Source organism: Papaver somniferum, chromosome 2 (genome assembly GCF_003573695.1).
Source record: "Papaver somniferum cultivar HN1 chromosome 2, ASM357369v1, whole genome shotgun sequence".
In the NCBI taxonomy this organism is placed as follows: domain Eukaryota; kingdom Viridiplantae; phylum Streptophyta; class Magnoliopsida; order Ranunculales; family Papaveraceae; genus Papaver; species Papaver somniferum.
Window position 1 is genome coordinate 18,646,243 of NC_039359.1, and position 19,802 is coordinate 18,666,044.

At 37.6% G+C, this 19,802-nt stretch overlaps 2 protein-coding genes and 1 pseudogene across 2 annotated transcripts; 1 reads left to right on the forward strand and 2 right to left on the reverse strand.

Moving 5' to 3' along the window:
• LOC113350709 overlaps positions 1 to 9,806 on the forward strand; it is a 28,017-nt pseudogene extending 18,211 nt beyond the window's left edge.
• An 817-nt stretch (positions 9,807 to 10,623) lies between these two features.
• Positions 10,624 to 11,669, reverse strand: LOC113353015 (auxin-responsive protein IAA31-like). Its single transcript, XM_026596735.1, has 4 exons — positions 11,494 to 11,669; positions 11,154 to 11,356; positions 10,964 to 11,066; positions 10,624 to 10,870 (listed from the first exon to the last, which is right to left on the reverse strand). The coding sequence occupies exons 1-4, from the start codon at positions 11,643 to 11,645 to the stop codon at positions 10,816 to 10,818; spliced, it is 513 nt and encodes a 170-aa protein (XP_026452520.1). The 5' UTR covers positions 11,646 to 11,669; the 3' UTR covers positions 10,624 to 10,815.
• A 3,874-nt stretch (positions 11,670 to 15,543) lies between these two features.
• On the reverse strand, positions 15,544 to 19,411 carry LOC113347067 (protoporphyrinogen oxidase 1, chloroplastic-like). The gene is made up of 9 exons (XM_026590651.1): positions 18,920 to 19,411; positions 18,566 to 18,751; positions 18,352 to 18,436; positions 17,859 to 18,006; positions 17,700 to 17,780; positions 17,423 to 17,594; positions 16,506 to 16,665; positions 16,296 to 16,399; positions 15,544 to 16,121 (listed from the first exon to the last, which is right to left on the reverse strand). The coding sequence occupies exons 1-9, from the start codon at positions 19,367 to 19,369 to the stop codon at positions 15,822 to 15,824; spliced, it is 1,686 nt and encodes a 561-aa protein (XP_026446436.1). The 5' UTR covers positions 19,370 to 19,411; the 3' UTR covers positions 15,544 to 15,821.
• Positions 19,412 to 19,802: the final 391 nt, after the last annotated feature.

A 19,802-nucleotide genomic window follows, 5' to 3' on the forward strand; every position in this document is an offset into this window, starting at 1 on the left:
TTTTTTTTTTTTTTTGAAATATACATCGTTTTTTTTTTTTTTTTTTTTTTTTTTTTTTTTTAACAAGGAAACACTTTTGATACATATACAAAAGGAAAAAAAATTACATGACACTTTGCAAGAGGTAGCCCTTTTTGATGCACCCAGTTAAATTCGATGGTTGTTTTCTTAATGTAACCTCCACCTTCTATCCCAACCAACCAAAGAACAAGCTAGTCAAGTTTCGTTCAGTATTCTAAAGTGATTGGCAATCGTAACTTCCTATCAAACACCTTGAAGATCGAGGCCATACATGTATTGGTAGATCGTGCGCGTGCAAATTTCTTATCACTATGTGAATTGTGCTAGAATCAGGGTGCCTAAATATCTAGACTAAGACTCCTAATAAAAATACATATTTGCACAAGAGTCAACATTTCAAGGTAAATGAGCTCCATTTTTATGATTTTTTCATTTTTTAATTTTTTGAATTTTGATTTTTCAATTTTTTTGGAATTTTTCAATTTTTTCAAAAAGAAGGAGTTCGTTTTCAATTATGGCATATTATCATGGTATCTACTCTATACCCCCAAACCTAAACTAAACATTGTCCTCAATGTTTCAAAATATGGAAAGAAATAAAATGCAACATATGGAAAGGGACATGCTGAGTAGAGTAAAAGGAGGAGAATACCCGATTGTACGGTGGTAGCGATTAAAACTCCGTTATTTCAAGGCAAAAATCCAACATATTTCACCGAGATCATATTGGATTAGCAAAATATATACAAAAGGAACAAAAGGGTTTTTAAAATTTTATCTACTGGATTATATACAAAAATTCACCATACACTAACAATCTAAAGAGTTGAGGATCAACCCAAAAGACAAAGTGTAAAGGTTTCAACAGCTTCACACAATAATAATATGATAGAAACGCAAGTGAAACTGTGAAACAAAATGAGCTACCCCCAAACCTGGATTTTTCAACGGATAAAATTTTGGAAACAAAATCTCGCAGTTTTGGGGGTTCATCATGTACAAGGTCTAGCTCAAAGTGAACTGTGCTAGGGACGGGCAAACATGCTAATTCCAACTGTGGTTCCTCAAATGTATTATACTTAGAAGCAAAATAGTCCAAGAGGACTTGGGAAGCACACAGTTCCAAACCTAGATTAGGGACTCTCAGAAAAGTCGGTTTGACAATATGGGTACAAACCAAATCTAGGTTGGGTGGAAGGCCATCAGATTGTGACTTATGTAGGACGATAGGCACATCATTATTAATCAAATCAAAATCTCCTAAATCATCTACACATGTCACATCATGCTCACAATCATCAATCAAATTAGCAAGTTCACACTCAGAATCATCAACATCATCAACAAATTATTCTATGCATTGGCAAATCAGGAGAAATATCACAATGTGACCTAGGTAGAGAATCAGACACATCAAATATATTTTCATGCATATTAGTGTCTATAGAAGATTCAACTATTCCTATGTCATGCTCATCTTCACAGAATAATTGTACGAATCCCATGTCAATATCAAAATCATATGAATTACAATGAGTATTAGAAAAAACAACATTCATGAAGGTCGAGGGCGAGAAGCCATATGTTTTTGAACCAACAGGTTCCACAATATTTTCATGTTCTTCTAACATATCATAATCATCATAATCATCATCATGGTAGCATGCATATTGGTCCTCATTAACAGTGGTGGTGTCGTTAGTCAATTCATGTTCCTCTAAATTAGGTTCATATTCAACATCATTTACATGAATGGGACTAGACACTTCATTAGGGACAACATACATTTCCTCATGAATTTCCTCCTTTTGTAGGTGAAGCAAAATCTGATCTAAATATGCCTGAATTCGTGATGTAGATCTATCGAAGTTTTGCTCACTAAGTCTTAAAGCTTCTGTGGTGGAGTCTAAATTCATGGGAGTACAAAATTCTTCATGTTCAAATTGTGGTGAATGGTACATGTATGCATGGTCATTAGGGTCTACAAAATATTGATCGCAACCCTCAAAGGATTGATTATGGTCCCAATGACTACCATTCTCACAATTCATGGGCATTTCATACATTGGATTTTCTCTTGATGGCCTAAAATTATGCAAAATATGACAATGCTCAACAGGGTGGTCTAAACTACCACATGCGGGACATGCATAGATTTCAGGTTGCCTAAGAAAATTAGATGTGACAGATTCCTCATGTGATTGCATTTCTAAAGCTGCGATTCGAGCTTCTAATTGATCCATCAGAGATGATTGTGTGAGTGAGGCACTAGCAAAATGTTCATTTTCACGTTGCGATAAATGATGCATGTATGAATAGTCATTAGGGTTCATGTATTGCGGCTCGGGACTTTGAAAATGTCCATAATAATTCCTATAACTATTGACATCATGGTCTGTGGGAGGTTCATAACGTGAAGTTTGTCCATACGCAAGTTCTCTAAGGGATTCGTTGTATTCCCCAACTGTAGAAAAAGATCTATACATGACTGGGCTCAAAGCTCAAAATTTGGTTTTTAAGGGATTGGACTTTTTGGAAAATTTGGTTTTGTTGGGAAAAATTTGGTTTTGGCGGGAGACATTTGGTTTTGATGGGAAAAAGAAAAATTTTGGTTTTTAATGTGGGAGCAGAATAAAATTTGGTTTTTGAATTTGGGAGCAAGTAAAATATTTTTTTTTTTTTTTTTTTTTAATTATCCTAGCATAAATTAGCACAACCCATAAAACACAAACAAAAAGAAGAAAGAAAAAGAAAAATTATTACAAGCCCAAATAAAAAAAAATAAAGAAAAACAAAAATTATTACAAGCCCACAAATTAAAAATGGAAGCCCACAGGTTGGGTTCTCTTAATGGGTTTAGGCTTACCTTTGAAGCACAGCCCAGCTGTTCAGTTAGGTTGCAAAAGCCCAGTTGGGCTTTGGATCATCCTAAGCAGCTCAGTTGGTTCAAGCCCAGCAGCAAAGGTGGAGCAGAGCCCAGCAGAATCTGCAGCGAAGCCCAGCTCAGTTGGTTCAAGCCCAGCTTAGTTGGTTCAGAGCCCAGCAGTAGAGAGTTGGCACAAGCCCAGCAGCAGAGAAAGCAGGCTTTGGCTTTGGCTTTGGCAGCAGCTGCACAGCAACAGCAACAGCACCAGCAGAAACTGCAGCTTCACAGCAGCAGCTTCACAGCAGCTTCAGCAACACTTGCAGCAGCACAGCAGCAGCACTTGCACTTGCAGCAGTGCAAGGTAGTGCACACCAACAGCAGAAAACAAGCAGCAGCAAATAAGCACTTGCACACCAACAGCAGCAAACAAGCAGCAGCAAACAAGCACTTGCACACCAACAGCAGCAAACAAGCACTTGCAGCAGTGCAAGGTAGTGAAGCAAGGCAATGCTCTTAGTGAAGCGAGAACAAGAGCAATGCAAGAGCAGGAGCAAACAAGGAAGTTGCAGGTCAGGAACAAGCAAGAAAACAAGAAAGAAAACAGAAAACAAGAACAAGTTGCAGGTCAGGAACAAGCAAGAAAACAAGAAAGAAAACAGAAAACAAGAACAAGTTGCAGGTCAGGAACAAGCAAGATTAACAAGAAAGGAAACAGAAAACAAGCAAACCGCTACCGAGTCCCCGGCAGCGGCGCCAAAAACTTGATGCAATCAGCTGTCTTGCAAGATTAACAAGAAATGACCCCTAGCATCAGCTGTCTTTCAACAGCACAACTGATCACAAGTATTTAGCTCAACTAGCTAACTGAGCTTGATGCAATCTCTCTAATGGATTAAATTCTCACACACTGACCTAGCTGCACTCCTAGCATCAGCTGTCTTCTAACAGCACAGCTGATCACAAGTGAGTAACTCAAATGGCATTTCATTAATCCTAAGGCAGTTAAAGCATTTCAAGACAATACATATACATTTACTATCCTAGCATATGATCAAGAGCTTCCTCTAAGCCCTAGCAAATGAAACTAACACATAATAAAACTGAAATTAAGACAAAACAACATATGAATTGAAGTTCAAACAAAACAGGGCAAACATATGAGAAACTGGCTAGTCCAGTTCTCTACAAGAGTGAAGCTGGCTAACCCAGCATGTCACAGTTACAACCCCTCATACCCTTTTATAGTTACAACCAAATAAATCACAAATCCCCCCAAATCAGTAAAATTAGGGTTGTTGAACATCACCTAAATTGATGCAATTTCTTCCAATTGATGTCGACCCATACCTTGTAATCTCTTCCTGCTCCATTTCCCACGCGCCAATTGCTTCTCTAGACTCGCCTAATCGATTGATTTTTCTTCTAGGGTTTCAGAGAAAAGTGAGAAGAAAAATCAATCAAATAGGGGGCTAGAAAGAGGGGGTGATGATGGAAGTGATGGGTTTAGGTCTAGGGTTGGTTTGGTGATGATGGAGTTCGTTGTGGTGGTGGCAGTGTAGGTGAAGAAGGTGGTGGTACGGTTGGTGGTGATGGTGGTGCGGCAGGGTATGGTGGTTGCAGACGGGGTGAGCTCGATTAGGTTCTGGCTAGGGGTTGTGTGGTTTGTGGGATATAGACTTAGGTGTTTGAGTGTTGAGCGGGATCATCGAACCTTGATGTTCGGTGATGAAAGGCGTAGGATGATAACTTCTGAAACGGATCTAACGGAGAAATTGAGACAGATCGTGAGCGACCGTTGGATGCAAAAATACAACGAAATTAACGACACCAGATGGAGTTAGGTGTTGTAGTGTTAAGCGGAAGTATCGAGATTTGATGCACATGCAAAGAAGCGACCGTAGGATCTAAATGTGATCTAATCTGAAGGCTTGGAATTTAGGAACTATGGTGTTTTGCAGGGACTTCAGATTTTGATGCACGATGAAGAAGCGACCATTGGATGATGAGATGGATCCAATCTAACGGCTGAGAATGGAGGCGGGTATGGATATAGAAAATGGGTTTGGGTAAGGGTTTTGGGCCTTGGGTATGCCAAGCCCATATCTTCTTTAAGAACAATTCTTCCTTATTGAGCCCATTCCTAGCTTTTTGGTCTTGTGCGCACCATTCTTTGCGGCTTCCTTGCGTAATTTCTTCCGGCTTTTCACTACTCTTCAGCTCTTTTCCGCTCCGCAAGTCATCCAGACTTTATTTATTACCTAAAAATGCAAAATTAAGTAAGAAAAATATTTATTCTTGAAAACAATGAAAATACAGAATATGGAATAAAATGTAGAATTAATGCATAAAAGATGAGTTAAAATGCCAACAAAAAGGGATAAATATATACAATATTTGGCACTCATCAACAAAAGATGAGTTAAATGCCAACAAAAAGGGATAAATATATACAATATTTGGCACTCATCACCAGCTGAGAAGATCAAAGAGGCTAGAGATCTAGTTGATAATATGGATAGCGAAGATTATGCTGCCCAGGTTGGGGAGAAAGTCACGAAGAGGCATCAGCCCAAGGTGGCAGTATCAAAGACGGGTAAAAGAACTCGAGCTTCATCGAGCGCTGAAGCTGCTCCAACTGAAGGTGCTCAAACCCGTGGTCGTGCAGGACTGGGAGGTAGTCACGGTCGTAAAGTAAAGAAGAGCAGATAAATAATAATGATTTGTGTTGTACATTCGGAAGTTTGGGTAACTAAGTTAGACAAGTTCAAATGACAATGATTTGTGTGGTACATTCGAAAATTTTGGTAACTAAGTTAACTTCCGATTATTTGAAGTTCAAAATTTGAAAACTATCAGTTTTTCCCAAATTCTGATTTTTGGGCCATCGTACATTCGGAACTTTACAAAAAAAATTATCCTCCGAATATTACAAGTTCAAAACAAACCATGCCATGGCTCTAGGTGGTTCCAAGGGACAATATAGAAGGTTAGACACCCCATATTCGGAAGTTTTGGTAACTGAGTTAACTTCCGATTATTTCAAGTTCAAATTTGAAAACTATCAGTTTTTCCCAAATTCTGATTTTTGGGCCATCGTACATTCGGAACTTTACAAAAAAAAATTATCCTCTGAATATTACAAGTTCAAAACAAACCATGCCATGGCTCTAGGTAGTTCCAAGGGCCAATATAGAAGGTTAGACACCCCATATTCGGAAGTTTTGGTAACTGAGTTAACTTTCGATTATTTGAAGTTCAAAATTTGAAAACTATCAGTTTTTCCCAAATTCTGATTTTTGGGCCATCGTACATTCGGAACTTTACAAAAAAAATTATCCTCTGAATATTACAAGTTCAAAACAAACCATGCCATGGATCTAGGTGGTTCCAAGGGCCAATATAGAAGGTTAGACACCCCATATTCGGAAGTTTTGGTAACTGAGTTAACTTCCGATTATTTCAAGTTCAAAATTTGAAAACTATCAGTTTTTCCCAAATTCTGATTTTTGGGCCATCGTACATTCGGAACTTTACAAAAAAAATTATACTCTGAATATTACAAGTTCAAAACAAACCATGCCATGGCTCTAGGTGGTTCCAAGGGCCAATATAGAAGGTTAGACACCCCATATTCGGAAGTTTTGGTAACTGAGTTAACTTCCGATTATTTCAAGTTCAAAATTTGAAAACTATCAGTTTTTCCCAAGTTCTGATTTTTGGGCCATCGTACATTCGGAACTTTACAAAAAACATTATCCTATGGATATTACAAGTTCAAAACAAACCATGCCATGGCTCTAGGTGGTTCCAAGGGCCAATATAGAAGGTTAGACACCCCATATTCGGAAGTTTTGGTAACTGAGTTAACTTCCGATTATTTCAAGTTCAAAATTTGAAAACTATCAGTTTTTCCCAAATTCTGATTTTTGGGACATCGTACATTCGGAAATTTACAAAAAAAATTATCCTCTGAATGTTCTATTCGGAGGGAGTACGTGTATCGTTAGCAACCGATTGTAGTGCATCATTGGTACGAAACCTCAACGGCCATATTTTCAGAAACCTCAACGGCCATATTTTCAAAAATTAGAGCCGTTGGAACTCTAATCTATATAAGGAGGCGTTCATTTGCTCAACAACTTCTTCGACAACATGGGGTTTACTTACTTGAGAAGGCTCTGTAGAGATCTTTGGCCTTACTTGTCGGGTGGTTGGTCCACTTTGATCATTTCTTGGACGACCTTTTTTCTTAGGCTCCGGCTCATCTTCAAATTCGGCTTCCGAACGCTCGTGCCTAGAAAATATTCTTTTATTAGACAAATACTCCTTCAACTCTTTTCTTTGGATGGTCCTCGACACTTCGGCGTTCGGCCTACCGGTGTTCTTTTGCTTAATAGGTTCATCAATGGACCGTTATAAATGGACCTCAACGTCTCCAACATCCAAATGAAACTCACATTGTTCTCATGATCCATTAAACCCCATGCAATCGTAAACGTGTTTTTGTCCGAAGTACGGCAAGAAATGTTCAACAACGGCATGTTATACTTGTTTGTTTTATAAGTAGCATCTATCAACAAAATTTGATGAAAGCATTGAGCCAATTGGATCATTTCGGGATGTGCCAAGAAAATACGAACCACTATACCATCCTTTTCTTCCCTTCTCAAGGTGTAGCCGTGTAACTCCGCTAACCACTCCGATTGTTGCATGACCGTTCTACCATCCCATTCATTCCTTTTGATCGTAGCTAGGGCCGACTTAATTGTAGACAAAGAAGACAAGTTGTCGGGGTCGTCCGCCTTTATTTTACTTAAGATCGCACTCGCTTTTTGGATCCGCATAGACCTCACGTCTGCATTTGATGTGGTTTTAACTTGGCAACCATTACATGTCCAATTAAATCCAACGGATCATCATGGTTGTGACAACCGTTATCAACTTTATACATTTTATACTCTTTACCTTTAATACCATCGGGCTTATAGAAGACAATCTTAAATGGGTATCCTATCTTCTTGGTATTGCTTCGGTATTTCCTATTCGTCTTCCGTACGTACTTACTATTCTTTCCCTCGTGACTCTTTCGCGTCCCACCTCGCTCGCAAATCATTTCAAATCGAGTGTCACTAACATGATTATTTTGAACTACCGCGCACATGTTATCTTTTGCCTTGTTCATAAGCCATTCCTTTGCCTCCTTCTTACTTCCAAATGTCTAAACGTGCATAAAACAAAACAAATAAGCATAACCATTTAACATATAAATTTTGAAAAAAAAAAGTAGTAATGAGTATACCAAACCGTTTGCATAGCATAGGGAAGTGTCGGGCCTCAAATAGAAATCATCAACAAACTCTTCAATGGCCTGCATATGAAAGCAACAAATTATTATATAATAATCGGAGGTTATTAAATAAGTCAAACTGCCGAATATATTATATTCGGAATCCTATCGGTTACCCAAAACACCCGATTTATGCAAATGAATGTACACAGTTTACTGAGTGCAAAAAATGATATAATCGGAAGCTAAAATATATAGTAAAACAGCCGAATATACATAACCGGGAGATAACTTTAATCGATAAACATCCGATTTTCAAGTTTTCGGAAATTTTATTTTGAGGCCACTGTTATATTCGACAGTCAAATAATGTTAAACTATTACCGATTGTAAAGGATAAGAATACTGAGTTTTGAAATTTTTTGGGGAATTCGTTTTTGGGGCCATTCGGGGGTAAATAACTCTACATAACTACCAAATGAAGATTTTTTTGGAAAACCAGTTTGGGGTTTTTTCTCATATTCGGCAGTAAACTACTATCTTGGAACTACCGAATATACATATTTGGTACTCAGTGTGTTATATTCGTAAGTTTATTCGAGAAATTATCTACCGAATCTGGATAGTTCATGGCATTCAATGCATGCAATAATCGGTTTTTCTTGTTTACAAAAGCACACAAACGCATGCAAATCGAGTATTTGAGTTTCTTAACACAATACCTGTGTTTTACATGCATCGTTAGCTTCAATATCAGGCGATTCTCCATTTTCTTCCATGAAAGGGTCGTCTAGGTTTTCCTCTCCGCAAAAGTTTGGATCATTCAACATATACCCCAAATCGTCTTCTCTAAACGGTCGTGAACCCTCAACATTTTGTTCTTCGCCATGATTCTCACCTTCTTCTTCATATCCATCCATTTTTGTAGTGATAAAATGGGTTTTCCCTTTTTTCCTTCACATTCTTCTCTATAACTCTAACAACTCAAAAATGAAAAAGAAATGGAAAAAATGAAACAAAGATCATTCTAATACTGCACCGACTACAATCGGAAGTCTGGGTAATATTTTGGCTTCCGATTACAATCGGAGGATAACAATGTTATCATATCCTCCGAATATATAAGGGTAATTTCGCCATTACGAATTACGCGAGATAAGGGCTGACTACATTTTCCCTTTGGGTGACCTTTTTTGTTTTATTGTTGACCCCTAAATTCTTTTGAGTGGCCCCTAAAAACGCGAGGCTAATTTCCCCATCTGCTTTCGTATGACGGAAATGTTGGGTGATCCCAAAATTTATCAATTTCCTCTACAACTAATTTTCGAACACTCTTTGAACCCATTAAAGGTGTGCTTGCCTTCTAATGTGGAGGAATTTTTGAGGCAGGCAAGAGCTGCGTCATTGTATATGGCGTCTGATAAATTTGTTTCAAACAACTTGCTCGAGTCAGATTTTTGGATGGCTTATGGTGGAATGGAAAGACTTGACATGTTTTTCCCATTTGACCCATGTCTATTAAAAAAATGCAGTGAGAAATTTATCACACCGAACTATCTGTTTTGGTCGAATGTCATCCTTCCTTATAGCGACGAAGAGGATTTCATTGCTGAGGAGCAGATTGGTGACTAGGTTGATGATCAATTCTCAGATAATGAAGACATATGAAGGAGCTTTACCGGCAGAGACTATTTGGACCTTGATGAAAGTTACCCCTTCATATTTTTGTTTTGGGCTTGTTTTTCCTTCTCTCCTTTTGGGTTTCTATGGATTGTTATACTTTGCTTAGAAGCTTTTTCAGCGAAAATATAACATTTGTTGATCAAAAAAAAAAAAAAAATTACTAATGTGTATCCAAGATGATGAACGATTCAGCATATCTGGAATTAGCTAAATAAATTGTCAGATTGATATAGTCTACTCTTATTTGGTGAAGCTTGAGAGAGATTGCATGTTAGTGAGGAAGTAGGCAATGCCGTGAACGCAACTGTAAAGTTAAGTTTATATTACTACTTAGAGTCAGGGACCAGGGTAGGGGAATAAGTTCAAAAGTTAACTCTAGCCTGCTTCTTTTAAATAGGCTAGGTGATCACTTTTGGGTTCCACTAATGGTTTGGAATATTATGTGTTGCTGGTTCACATAAAAAAATAGGGTAATTCAGAGTGACAAATATCTAAGTTTAGTCTTAATCCTTGTATACGTCTAATAGGGTAAATCTAGTATGTGTATACGTCTAAACCATCGGGTCATACTGCATTAGGCCGGCAAGTATACATGAGAAGTTTTTCATTTCTGGAAAGATACATGCTTCTGCACATTTCTATATTCCTTGTTTCTTCACGCAAGTGCAGTTAGTTTACTCAAGTAATTGATTTATCGATTGTGATGGATCGCAAACAGGACTTAGTATCCCCCAAAACACAAAAGTTAAGAAACTGAAAAAGAAGAAAAGAAATCAAAACCAAAATTTATACTGTAAGATCTTTGTTCTGTATTTTGTACATCTCTATATAATATATATGTTCCATATGAGCATATGGAACAACATTGCATATATCTAATTGTTTCCGATCTTGTTGCTGACAATAAGTCTCATCCAACAACATCAAACTGTACAGAGAGAGGTGCAAACTAGCTTAATCAACATTGGTTTGACCTTGTGATCTTCAGTCTCTTCACGGTTGTTAAGAACATACTGCACACACAAGTACAACTTGATTAGTTTATGTCAGACAATTTATAGGAATGAACAGAATTATGAATGGACAGATTAAAATTTTGAACTTACTCCCAAGGAACATCTCCCACCATCATCCAATCACCTTCTTTATCTTCGTAAGTTAATACGTGATAATCTTCATGATCAGAATGTACTCGATCTACACCAGGGTCTGTATGCAATTGTTATTATGTCATTAGTTGGTTGCAACTGCTAATTTTATTTTAATCCAAATGTAAAGCAAGATTAAAGCACTTACAGATAATGGTGGTTAGGAACATGTGAGAAAGAGTCCTTATAAGGTTAATATAACCATTATGAGCAAACAGATCAAGCTTTCTTCCAATTGGAATCCCATCTAAATACACTTTCACATAGAAAGTTGGTCTGTTGCTTCCTTTCTCTGCTAATGTATTTCTCATAGACCTTTTTATCGGCGGCCAATTGGGTTGTTCATGATCCCTGAAATCAAATCACGTATGTAATCAACAAAATGAAAAAACGTACAAAAGACATGAGTGTTGATACAAAATAGTTGCAAAACAGAGCATTGCATTATGATGGGCAAAGAAATTGTATTATTAATTATATGTACAAACCTTGATGAAGAAGATGAAATGCTTAAGCCAAGACGTAAATCAGTGCTAAGATCTATTTTGGAAGAAGATGCAGAGGATGATGAAGAAACGGAGTAATTAGGATGACTACTGCTATCAATTGATGAAGAAGATGAAACACTTGGTCTTCCCATTGTTGTTTGGTGTTTGTTGCTATAGCAGGGGTGAAGAGCCGCCAACTTTGGCTTAAATAGAGAGTGGGAGGGAGGGAGGGAGGGTAGTTAAAGAGTCAGTCAGAGCTAGTCGATCTTCGAAAGACTTGCTGGTTTAGACTGTCGTCAGTGTGGCCGACATTCACACGTAACATTAAACAGACGTGTCCTCAATCTAAAACACATCGGCTTGGCTTAATTAATTTTGTTTTGACCCTTTAATCCTCTTAATTAATTAGAAGAAAACTCTTAGTTTTAGACCTTTAATCCTTTCAATAAATTAATAGCAAGACTTGTTATGTTTACTACTCGAGTTCATATGCTGGTTCAATTTCATGATGACAAGCAATCACATCACATCTAAACAAACAACCGGCACACGTTTGGCTTAATCAATTCTATATGTTATTGGTGGAAGGTTTAGAGACAAATTTATTCGTGACCATCGGAAAATTTTGTCTGGTACGAATGATAAATAAACACATTGTCCACAACAGCAGCAGAAGATGGCTCTTGTAAAACTGCGGCATCTATTTCACTTGCAAAATGATTTGTGTAACACTTGTTGAAAGCGATCATAGTGATTTATATGCGCATTGCAGTTTAATTACCTTTTGATGTAACATGTGCAGTAACTGATTTAAGAAAACTATGGATGGCAACCAGAAAGTCCTCAACAATCTAAGAAGCACTATATTGGTGGTCCTGCAGTGCATGTCATATATTGCAATCTACTAGTATTAACCAGCTTAACTAAGCTCACTAAATGAGTTTTATGTTTTGATTAATAATGCAACCTAATTAGATTTAGACAAAGATCCACTGACTTATGCATAGAAATGGATAAAGATTTTATAGCAAAGTTGGAGGCAGAAATCTAGTCCATAACAATTCATATTCGAATTCAGGCTAGACAAAAGAAAAAGATGATATCTCTGTAAATATATGCATGTAGGGCAAAAATATCTTTAGCCCACACTGATATGTTCATCCATAAGTGTATCTATAGATCGAATATTGGACCACAAATTGACCTAACAAAATCATATAATTGATCACCAACTACTATGGTCAGTTGGTCACATTATATGCGCCATTAATTTGGGTGATGTGTGACGGATTAAGAACCCATACTAAACATCTAGCTTATATATTCTTTTGGACCTTGTTTGGTTCTGAGAAATGAATAAGATCACACGAACGAAAGAAGTTTGATCAAGTCCCAAAGAGACAGACAGATGCTACTGCCCCAACTCAATAGACAAAAAAGAGGGAAAGAACTAAAACAAGCATGTTTGGTAGGGGCCTCAGTGGTTGTGTACGTATAAAAAAAATGAGTAGAAGATTTGAGACAATTAAACAAAAAAGCAAAAAAAATTGTTTAATTAAATCAAAGTCTAATGTCTCTCTATCACCTCCATACAAAGGCAGACAAATCCCATTCTCTCTTTTTCTTCTACTCTTTCTTTCTTTTCCTTTTTTGCTGTTTTGGGTTTTCTTCACCACTCTCGATTTGATTTATCACTAAACCAGCCTTATAATTATTCTTATTCAAAAGAGCCGTCCACATTCAAATATGATTAAGCTTCTTAATTACGCGAGCCGAGTCAGTTTAATTAATGAGTTCGAGAGCGAATGAGCTGATGCTCGCTCGGCGAACCCACGTGGAATATGATAAGGAGACAAGGGATGCCCACGTTCCGTGTGGCTCGAAATCATTGATTCCATGGACGTGCCAACCTTAATATTAGAATATATCACAGTGTATGTCTTATAATCATCTATAATGACAATTATACTGTTTACTACACCTAAGATTGTTGAGTTTGTCTTCACAGTTGATTGTTCTTGACCCATGTAAATTACTAGATTAACATTTGTTTAATTAACGTCTGAACAATAAATTAATATTAGTACATTACTAATCGTGTTTTCAACAATGGGCAAGAATGTAAGTGATGGGCACAAGTAAATGGCCAATGACCATCGGTATTCGCTCATCGTTATCTAATGTTCAATGTATTGGTTCCTACCGTACCGCACATTTAATTAACATCGAAGAAAGGAGTCTAATCAATTGTTAATTGACAATTAATAAGGTTTATCTAAATTCTGGAATACAAGTTCATTTGTTTATCTAAAAAAAAATGAACAATAGGGGATGTCTCTAATACTAATATGAGAGACATAAAGTATGGTGGTTTAGAAAAATTTATATAATGATTGAGACAATTCAGGGTTAGTGAAATTGTACTATCATAGGGCAAGAAAAGTATGGGGGAGGGGGTTTGGTTGTCTAAATGTAAGATATTGTTGTTTATTAATGTTTAGGGAAAGGGGAGGAGACAAGAGGCAAAGGATTTGAAAATTGGGAAAAAAAATAGACAAAGTAAAAGCATTAGAAGGCTCTTTTGGGTAGGATTTCATGAGTTGATGGGTGAGAAAGAAGATATGTTTGTGTTTTAAGGTTTTTTTTGAGTTTAATATTCTCGAAAGAAAAGACATGAAGGCAAGTCTAGGAGACATGCAATCAACTCAGCCATGGACAATGGATAGAAAAGTTAAAGCAAGAGCTGTGTTATTTGTGTACTGCATTTTTTTTTTGACTGATGATGAAAATGCATGTTTGATAAGAAGAAAAAACAAACACTAATGAAACAGTGGCTAGTGTTTTCCTGTTTCTCTATCATTACTTACGGATTTGTGTAATAATTTCCCCACTCTTTTTTTCTGCTATGATATTTAGACAGGGAACAAAATAGTTAGCTTGGTCCTAAAGAAAAGCCCATGGCGAGGGAGAAAATTAGGGTGGTAACAAACAAACAAGATGAATAAGAAAAGGTTGTTATTGTTCCCCCAATGTTGCTTCCCTTGGGCATCTTTCTCTTGGTTCAATGACCTTTTTTTTCTTGGTGCATTGCACTTTGTGTATAACTCAAGCATATAGATAGATCTCTCTTTCTTCTATTCCCTACGCTAATAGCCTCGAACACTAAACAAAGACAAACCTAAAGGAGAGTGTTTAAGTTTTGTTGTTAATATGTTGCAAGAGTTGAAGATAGGGAGAGGGACCTGACCTCGGTCGAGGAGCCTCATCGAGCCTCACTGTCTTTACCTGAATGGACCAGTCTTCCAACATCTCATTAGATTGCCCCCCATTGCCCACAATCCGTGGTTTAACACAAAGAGAAAGTTGTAAAACCAATAAAGGAGGAGTCTTCTAGAAATAAAGAATTCAATATATCTCTCTCTCTTCTCTACACATTGGTACTTTCTTGTAACCCAAGCTGTGGGATTTGGTGAATTTACTGTTCCTTTTCATTATAATCCCCAATCTGTGGTTCTTTGGTTTCCCTTCGTTAACACTCAAGCAGTCAAAGGTAGGGTTTTAGCTAGCCTTTTAGGTCTTTGCTTTGACTTCGACGTGTAAAAAAGTCTCCACTCTGGCTGGACTCTGGAGAGTTCTAGGGAGAGGCATGATCCCGTTTCAGGGCCTACTTTGTGGGATTTTTCATTCATTGCTTGAGATTGTTGGTTGATTAAGATTGTATTGACAAAGTTAAGTTTTGATTTTTAGTGTGCGTTTTTCACGTTGTATAAGCCTTTGACTTATAGTAGTAATTAGACTTTCTGGCATTATTTATGGAGTTTAAACCCCGTTGATTGAGTAAAAACTCCATGATTAAAAAGAATATCACAAAACATTCTTTGTCGCAACAGACTTGTTCCTGGTCGGACAGAAGATGTGATGGCCCAAGGGATAATCAGGGTTGAACTGGCAGCTTGTAAGTCAAAATGGCCGGCAAGGCCTGTACTAGGCCTTGGCTAAAAAAAGATTTAGCACATTATGATTCTCCAAATTTACATACACCACTTGCAATTATGTTTAAGAGAAAAATGGAAGATTTTATTAGAAAACTGATGAATGGGATTTACATCTAAAAATACCAAGGGCCTTGGCACTGTCTCAGTTTCGCATTTCCACATATTCCAATGAACAGATCAAAAAATTGAAGTAGCTATTGCTAAGAATCTAAGTTGTGTAACCAATCATCCTAAATACACTGGGCCATAGCTCTAGTTCATAGCTAAGAGAACAAACCAAGATAAGAGCTTTAATTGACCACTCTCTCTCTCTTTGGCCAAAATTTGTTGTTTTTATTTGAAAGAATACTCTGATAAGAACTTAGCTACCTCAGCAGCATTCTCAAAAGCACCCTCAACACAACGGCCCAAGGCTACACCGGAAACATAGTTGCCACCTAGAAACAGGCCATGTAATCCACCATCTTGAAGACCACGTTTTGCATCCGCAAGAGTATCCAGATGACCAACCAAGAACTGGGGTATGGCTTGCGGCCAAACTCTAACACCTAAAACAAGTGGATCCTTGGAGTTCGAAGTTATTAGCATCTTTCTTAGGTCTCGATCAACTGCCTCAACAATTTCTCCCTCCGTCTACAAGCATCCAGTAATGCATGTAATCCATTAGTACACGAAACAAGTGAAGCACTTGAGGCCCATGAAAGGAAGTCAGAATGTCTCAAAAAACAAGCATTGTTCTGATTTTCCATGTAGTAGTTTTGTACAAAACCTTGAAATAGATGCCGAAAAACAGAACATGTCAGGTACCTTGTTAACAATTCCAGTATTGGTAGCACCTCCTATGAAGTTCAAAAGCAGAACTCTTCCGGGTGGAGCTCGGTTAGGAAAAAGGGATGAACTGTATATAGTTCCTGTTTGACGAGGAATACAGTTTGAGTACAGTTCTTGCCTTATCGAGAAAGGCTAAACGATGTAAGGTTTGCACATTAGACAAAGAATTCTAGAGGAAGTACGTACCTAAAGTCTCCACTCCTTGAGTGCGCGGATGCAACTGGCCAAACCCTTTTAGTTCACCATCTATCAGGCGTTCCTTCTTGATAGCTTCAAATGGGTATGAGATTGAAACTGCTGCAACTGGCGGGTAATAAAACTTGGACAGGGAATCCGCAACAGCACTCTGCAGGAAATAAGCACGGACATTTAATATCAATTTATAGGAAGAAAAAAAGACATGCGAGTTATGGATGTCAGCAATGTGCATGGTTGTGTTTCAATAGCCATGGAGCAAATATTTAGATGGCTTTCGATCGCACATACTTCGCTTTCCTTAAAAAAAAATAGGTTTTTGTTCTCATGCAGCTTCACTGCATATTTTCCAAAATAAATTAGTGAACGTATGAGGTAGTAGTTCAAGCTGACCAACTAGTTATCGTTTTGTAACGCTTCAAGTGACCCCCAAACAAGAGGCTTGTACACAGTTCCAGACATAAAATAGCACAAACCTGATGGAATTCAACCCTAAGTCCTTTGGTGTTTCCACCTTACAGAAAAAACAACAACTGGTTATCATAGACGTACGGTCAATGGTGCATAGTTCAACACGACACTCAAAAGATCAGCTAATGTAGATGACTGTCTCGTATCAGTTAGTCAAATAAGGCAGTGGAGTATTGAAGGAAAGCTAAGCACGTCCACAAGAGTAAACAAAAATTATATTCAGCTTGTTAACAACAAGGCATTAAATTAGCAGGACAGCAGTATGAGAGGAGTCCAATGCCTAGTACTCACTATTCACACTTAACAAGAAAGAATGCATAATATATTTAAAAAAATGATGCACTAAATATAAGAAGTGAAGTCACTGAAATTAGCCAGAAAAACGTATCCAAGCAGGCTTAATCAAAAATCATAAAGCGCTGAAGAAGGGGACATACAGAGAGAGGATGTAACAAGTCACTTGCAACATGAGATGGAACAGTCATGATAACGCTTTTAGCCTGGACAGAAATCAATCCTTCTGGTGTTTCATATGTCAAATTATATCCTCCACCACTTGATTTCTGTATGCTTGAAAGTTTCCAAGATAGTTTGACCATGTTACCCAAACTGCACAAGAAGCAATTATGTTAAGCTTGTCAAGTTTTAAAGAATTCTGGCGAACCAAAAAACAAAGGCAGTAAAGACCCACTTCTTTTATTTATCATATTCTACCTTTTAGAAATTGCAGCAGGAAGCATAGCCAGCCCCTTCTTAAAAGACCCAACTGTCTGTCCCTTTGGTTTGGGCAAGCGCCTGCATTTAATTCAATTCAATCAAGAAACTTAAACATACATTGAAGACGTCATAAGTCTCAAAGCATCAATTTATTACGGGTCTCGTGGTGGTTTGGGAGTTTTATCCTTCTGTTGAAACGCTTTGAAAGCACCACCGATGATGCTGCCGCCATTCTGCTCTAGCCTCCAAACCTTTTCAAATGCCGCTCTCATGCTCAACTTTGCAGGATCACCAGCATAAACACCTGTGTTGACCATTTTCTAAGGAAATGAGAAAGAACACTAAGCGACCCTCCTATCCAAAAGAAATTTGATAGCGGATGTTCTATACTTTAAAACCGCTTCTTCGTTGGGCACCAACAAAACTATTCTATATTGGTCTAAGTTAATGTCCATGATTCTAAGCATAAGATCTTTTGCATACTATCTTTACGAAACACACAGGACTGTATATCCGTGAAAGATTGAGATGACGTTGTTCTTTCTTACTGCCATCGGTCTGGAGTCAGAAGCATGTGACTACTTTTACTTTTGCAATATAACTAATAACAAAAACTATATTTTGAATTGCCACTATGATGAGTTGGCACCTGAACAAAATGGCTCAATCAAACGTTCAAAAACCTCATCACCAAGATTACGGCGCACAAACTCTTCCACCGACTCCTCACGATCCTGTCACCTTCGTCAAACAATTATGATATGAGAAAACCAATTCGCTTGTCCACAATTCATCATACATATGCACAATTCATGAATAATACGTCAAAGTAAAACTATATAAAGCTGCAAGAAGGAACAAACTGGCGGTGGAGGTCGAATGCCAATAGCACCAAGTCCAGCTCTAAGCTTCCCTTTAATACTCATCAAATCAAATACTGGCAAGTCAGCTGGTTTCGATGGAACAGGCCTCAGTTTTCCATCCCATAATACAAAACGTGGCGCAGTAGGATCAGCCAACACCAACTCATCCTTCAATCCATTATCTACCTACAATCAATATCCAAAATTCACCTCAGCGAAATTAACCATAATTGGAATTTCTAGATTTCTTCAGAAATGTTATTAAATATGCGAGGATAATATAGTAAATGGTGAAAATTATAGAGAACAAGAAAAATTCCCAAATTATGAAACCCTATATTTGAAAAATCGTACCGCTACGGAGAGCATAGTATCAGAAGGTTGAAAACTATTAGGACCTTCTTCCCAAAGATACCCATCTCGTTCCCTCGTTGAAATGTTTCCACCAACACGATTCTGAGCTTCTGTTACAATAACTTTTGAAGCAATTTCACCATGTTTAGTTGATAAAGCTTGTGCTATACATAAACCACTAATTCCAGCACCAACAATTACACAATCGACTGAATAAGAATTTGATTCTCCGTCTTTGTTGACTGCTGATGGAGAAATTGTTGAGTCTTTGGCGATTGAACATTTGAATCGAAACTCATGTTTGTTGTGTTTTGTCAAACGAGATGAATGAAGGTTAGAAGAAAGTTTCGGGAAGACGAGAAATGTGGGGGAGTTTTGGTGGAGGTTTTTGGCGGGAAAGCTATGGCGGAATGTGAGAGACGGGAGGAGGTCTGTGAGGGCAGTAGCCATGGCTTGAGCTCCGAGAGAGAAAGAGGGGGATCTTATTGTCTGTTTTACAAGTAACGACTCAATCGTTATCTGATCTTTTATTAGTTGTACTGCTGGAGCAGTAGTTGGACAACACCCACATTTCATGTGTAATTGACATAAATGCCATCTTCATGGCGGAAGAATGACAGAATCTTAAGAGCAAGCACATATTTTCGCTTAAGTGGCATGGTTTGGCTTAAGTTTTTTTTTTTTCCTTTTTTTTTTTTGTAAAAATTGATTGAAGAGGCTGACTAGAGGTAAGCGAAAATTGCTCCAAAGAGCTTACGAAAGCATCAGAGATAGAGTATCTCTGAAAACCCAAAATCCCACACACTCAACAAATTAAATTACAAAAAAAAAGATTATTTCGATTAGCCATTACAAAGTCTAAATTGGTATCTTTCAGAACTTT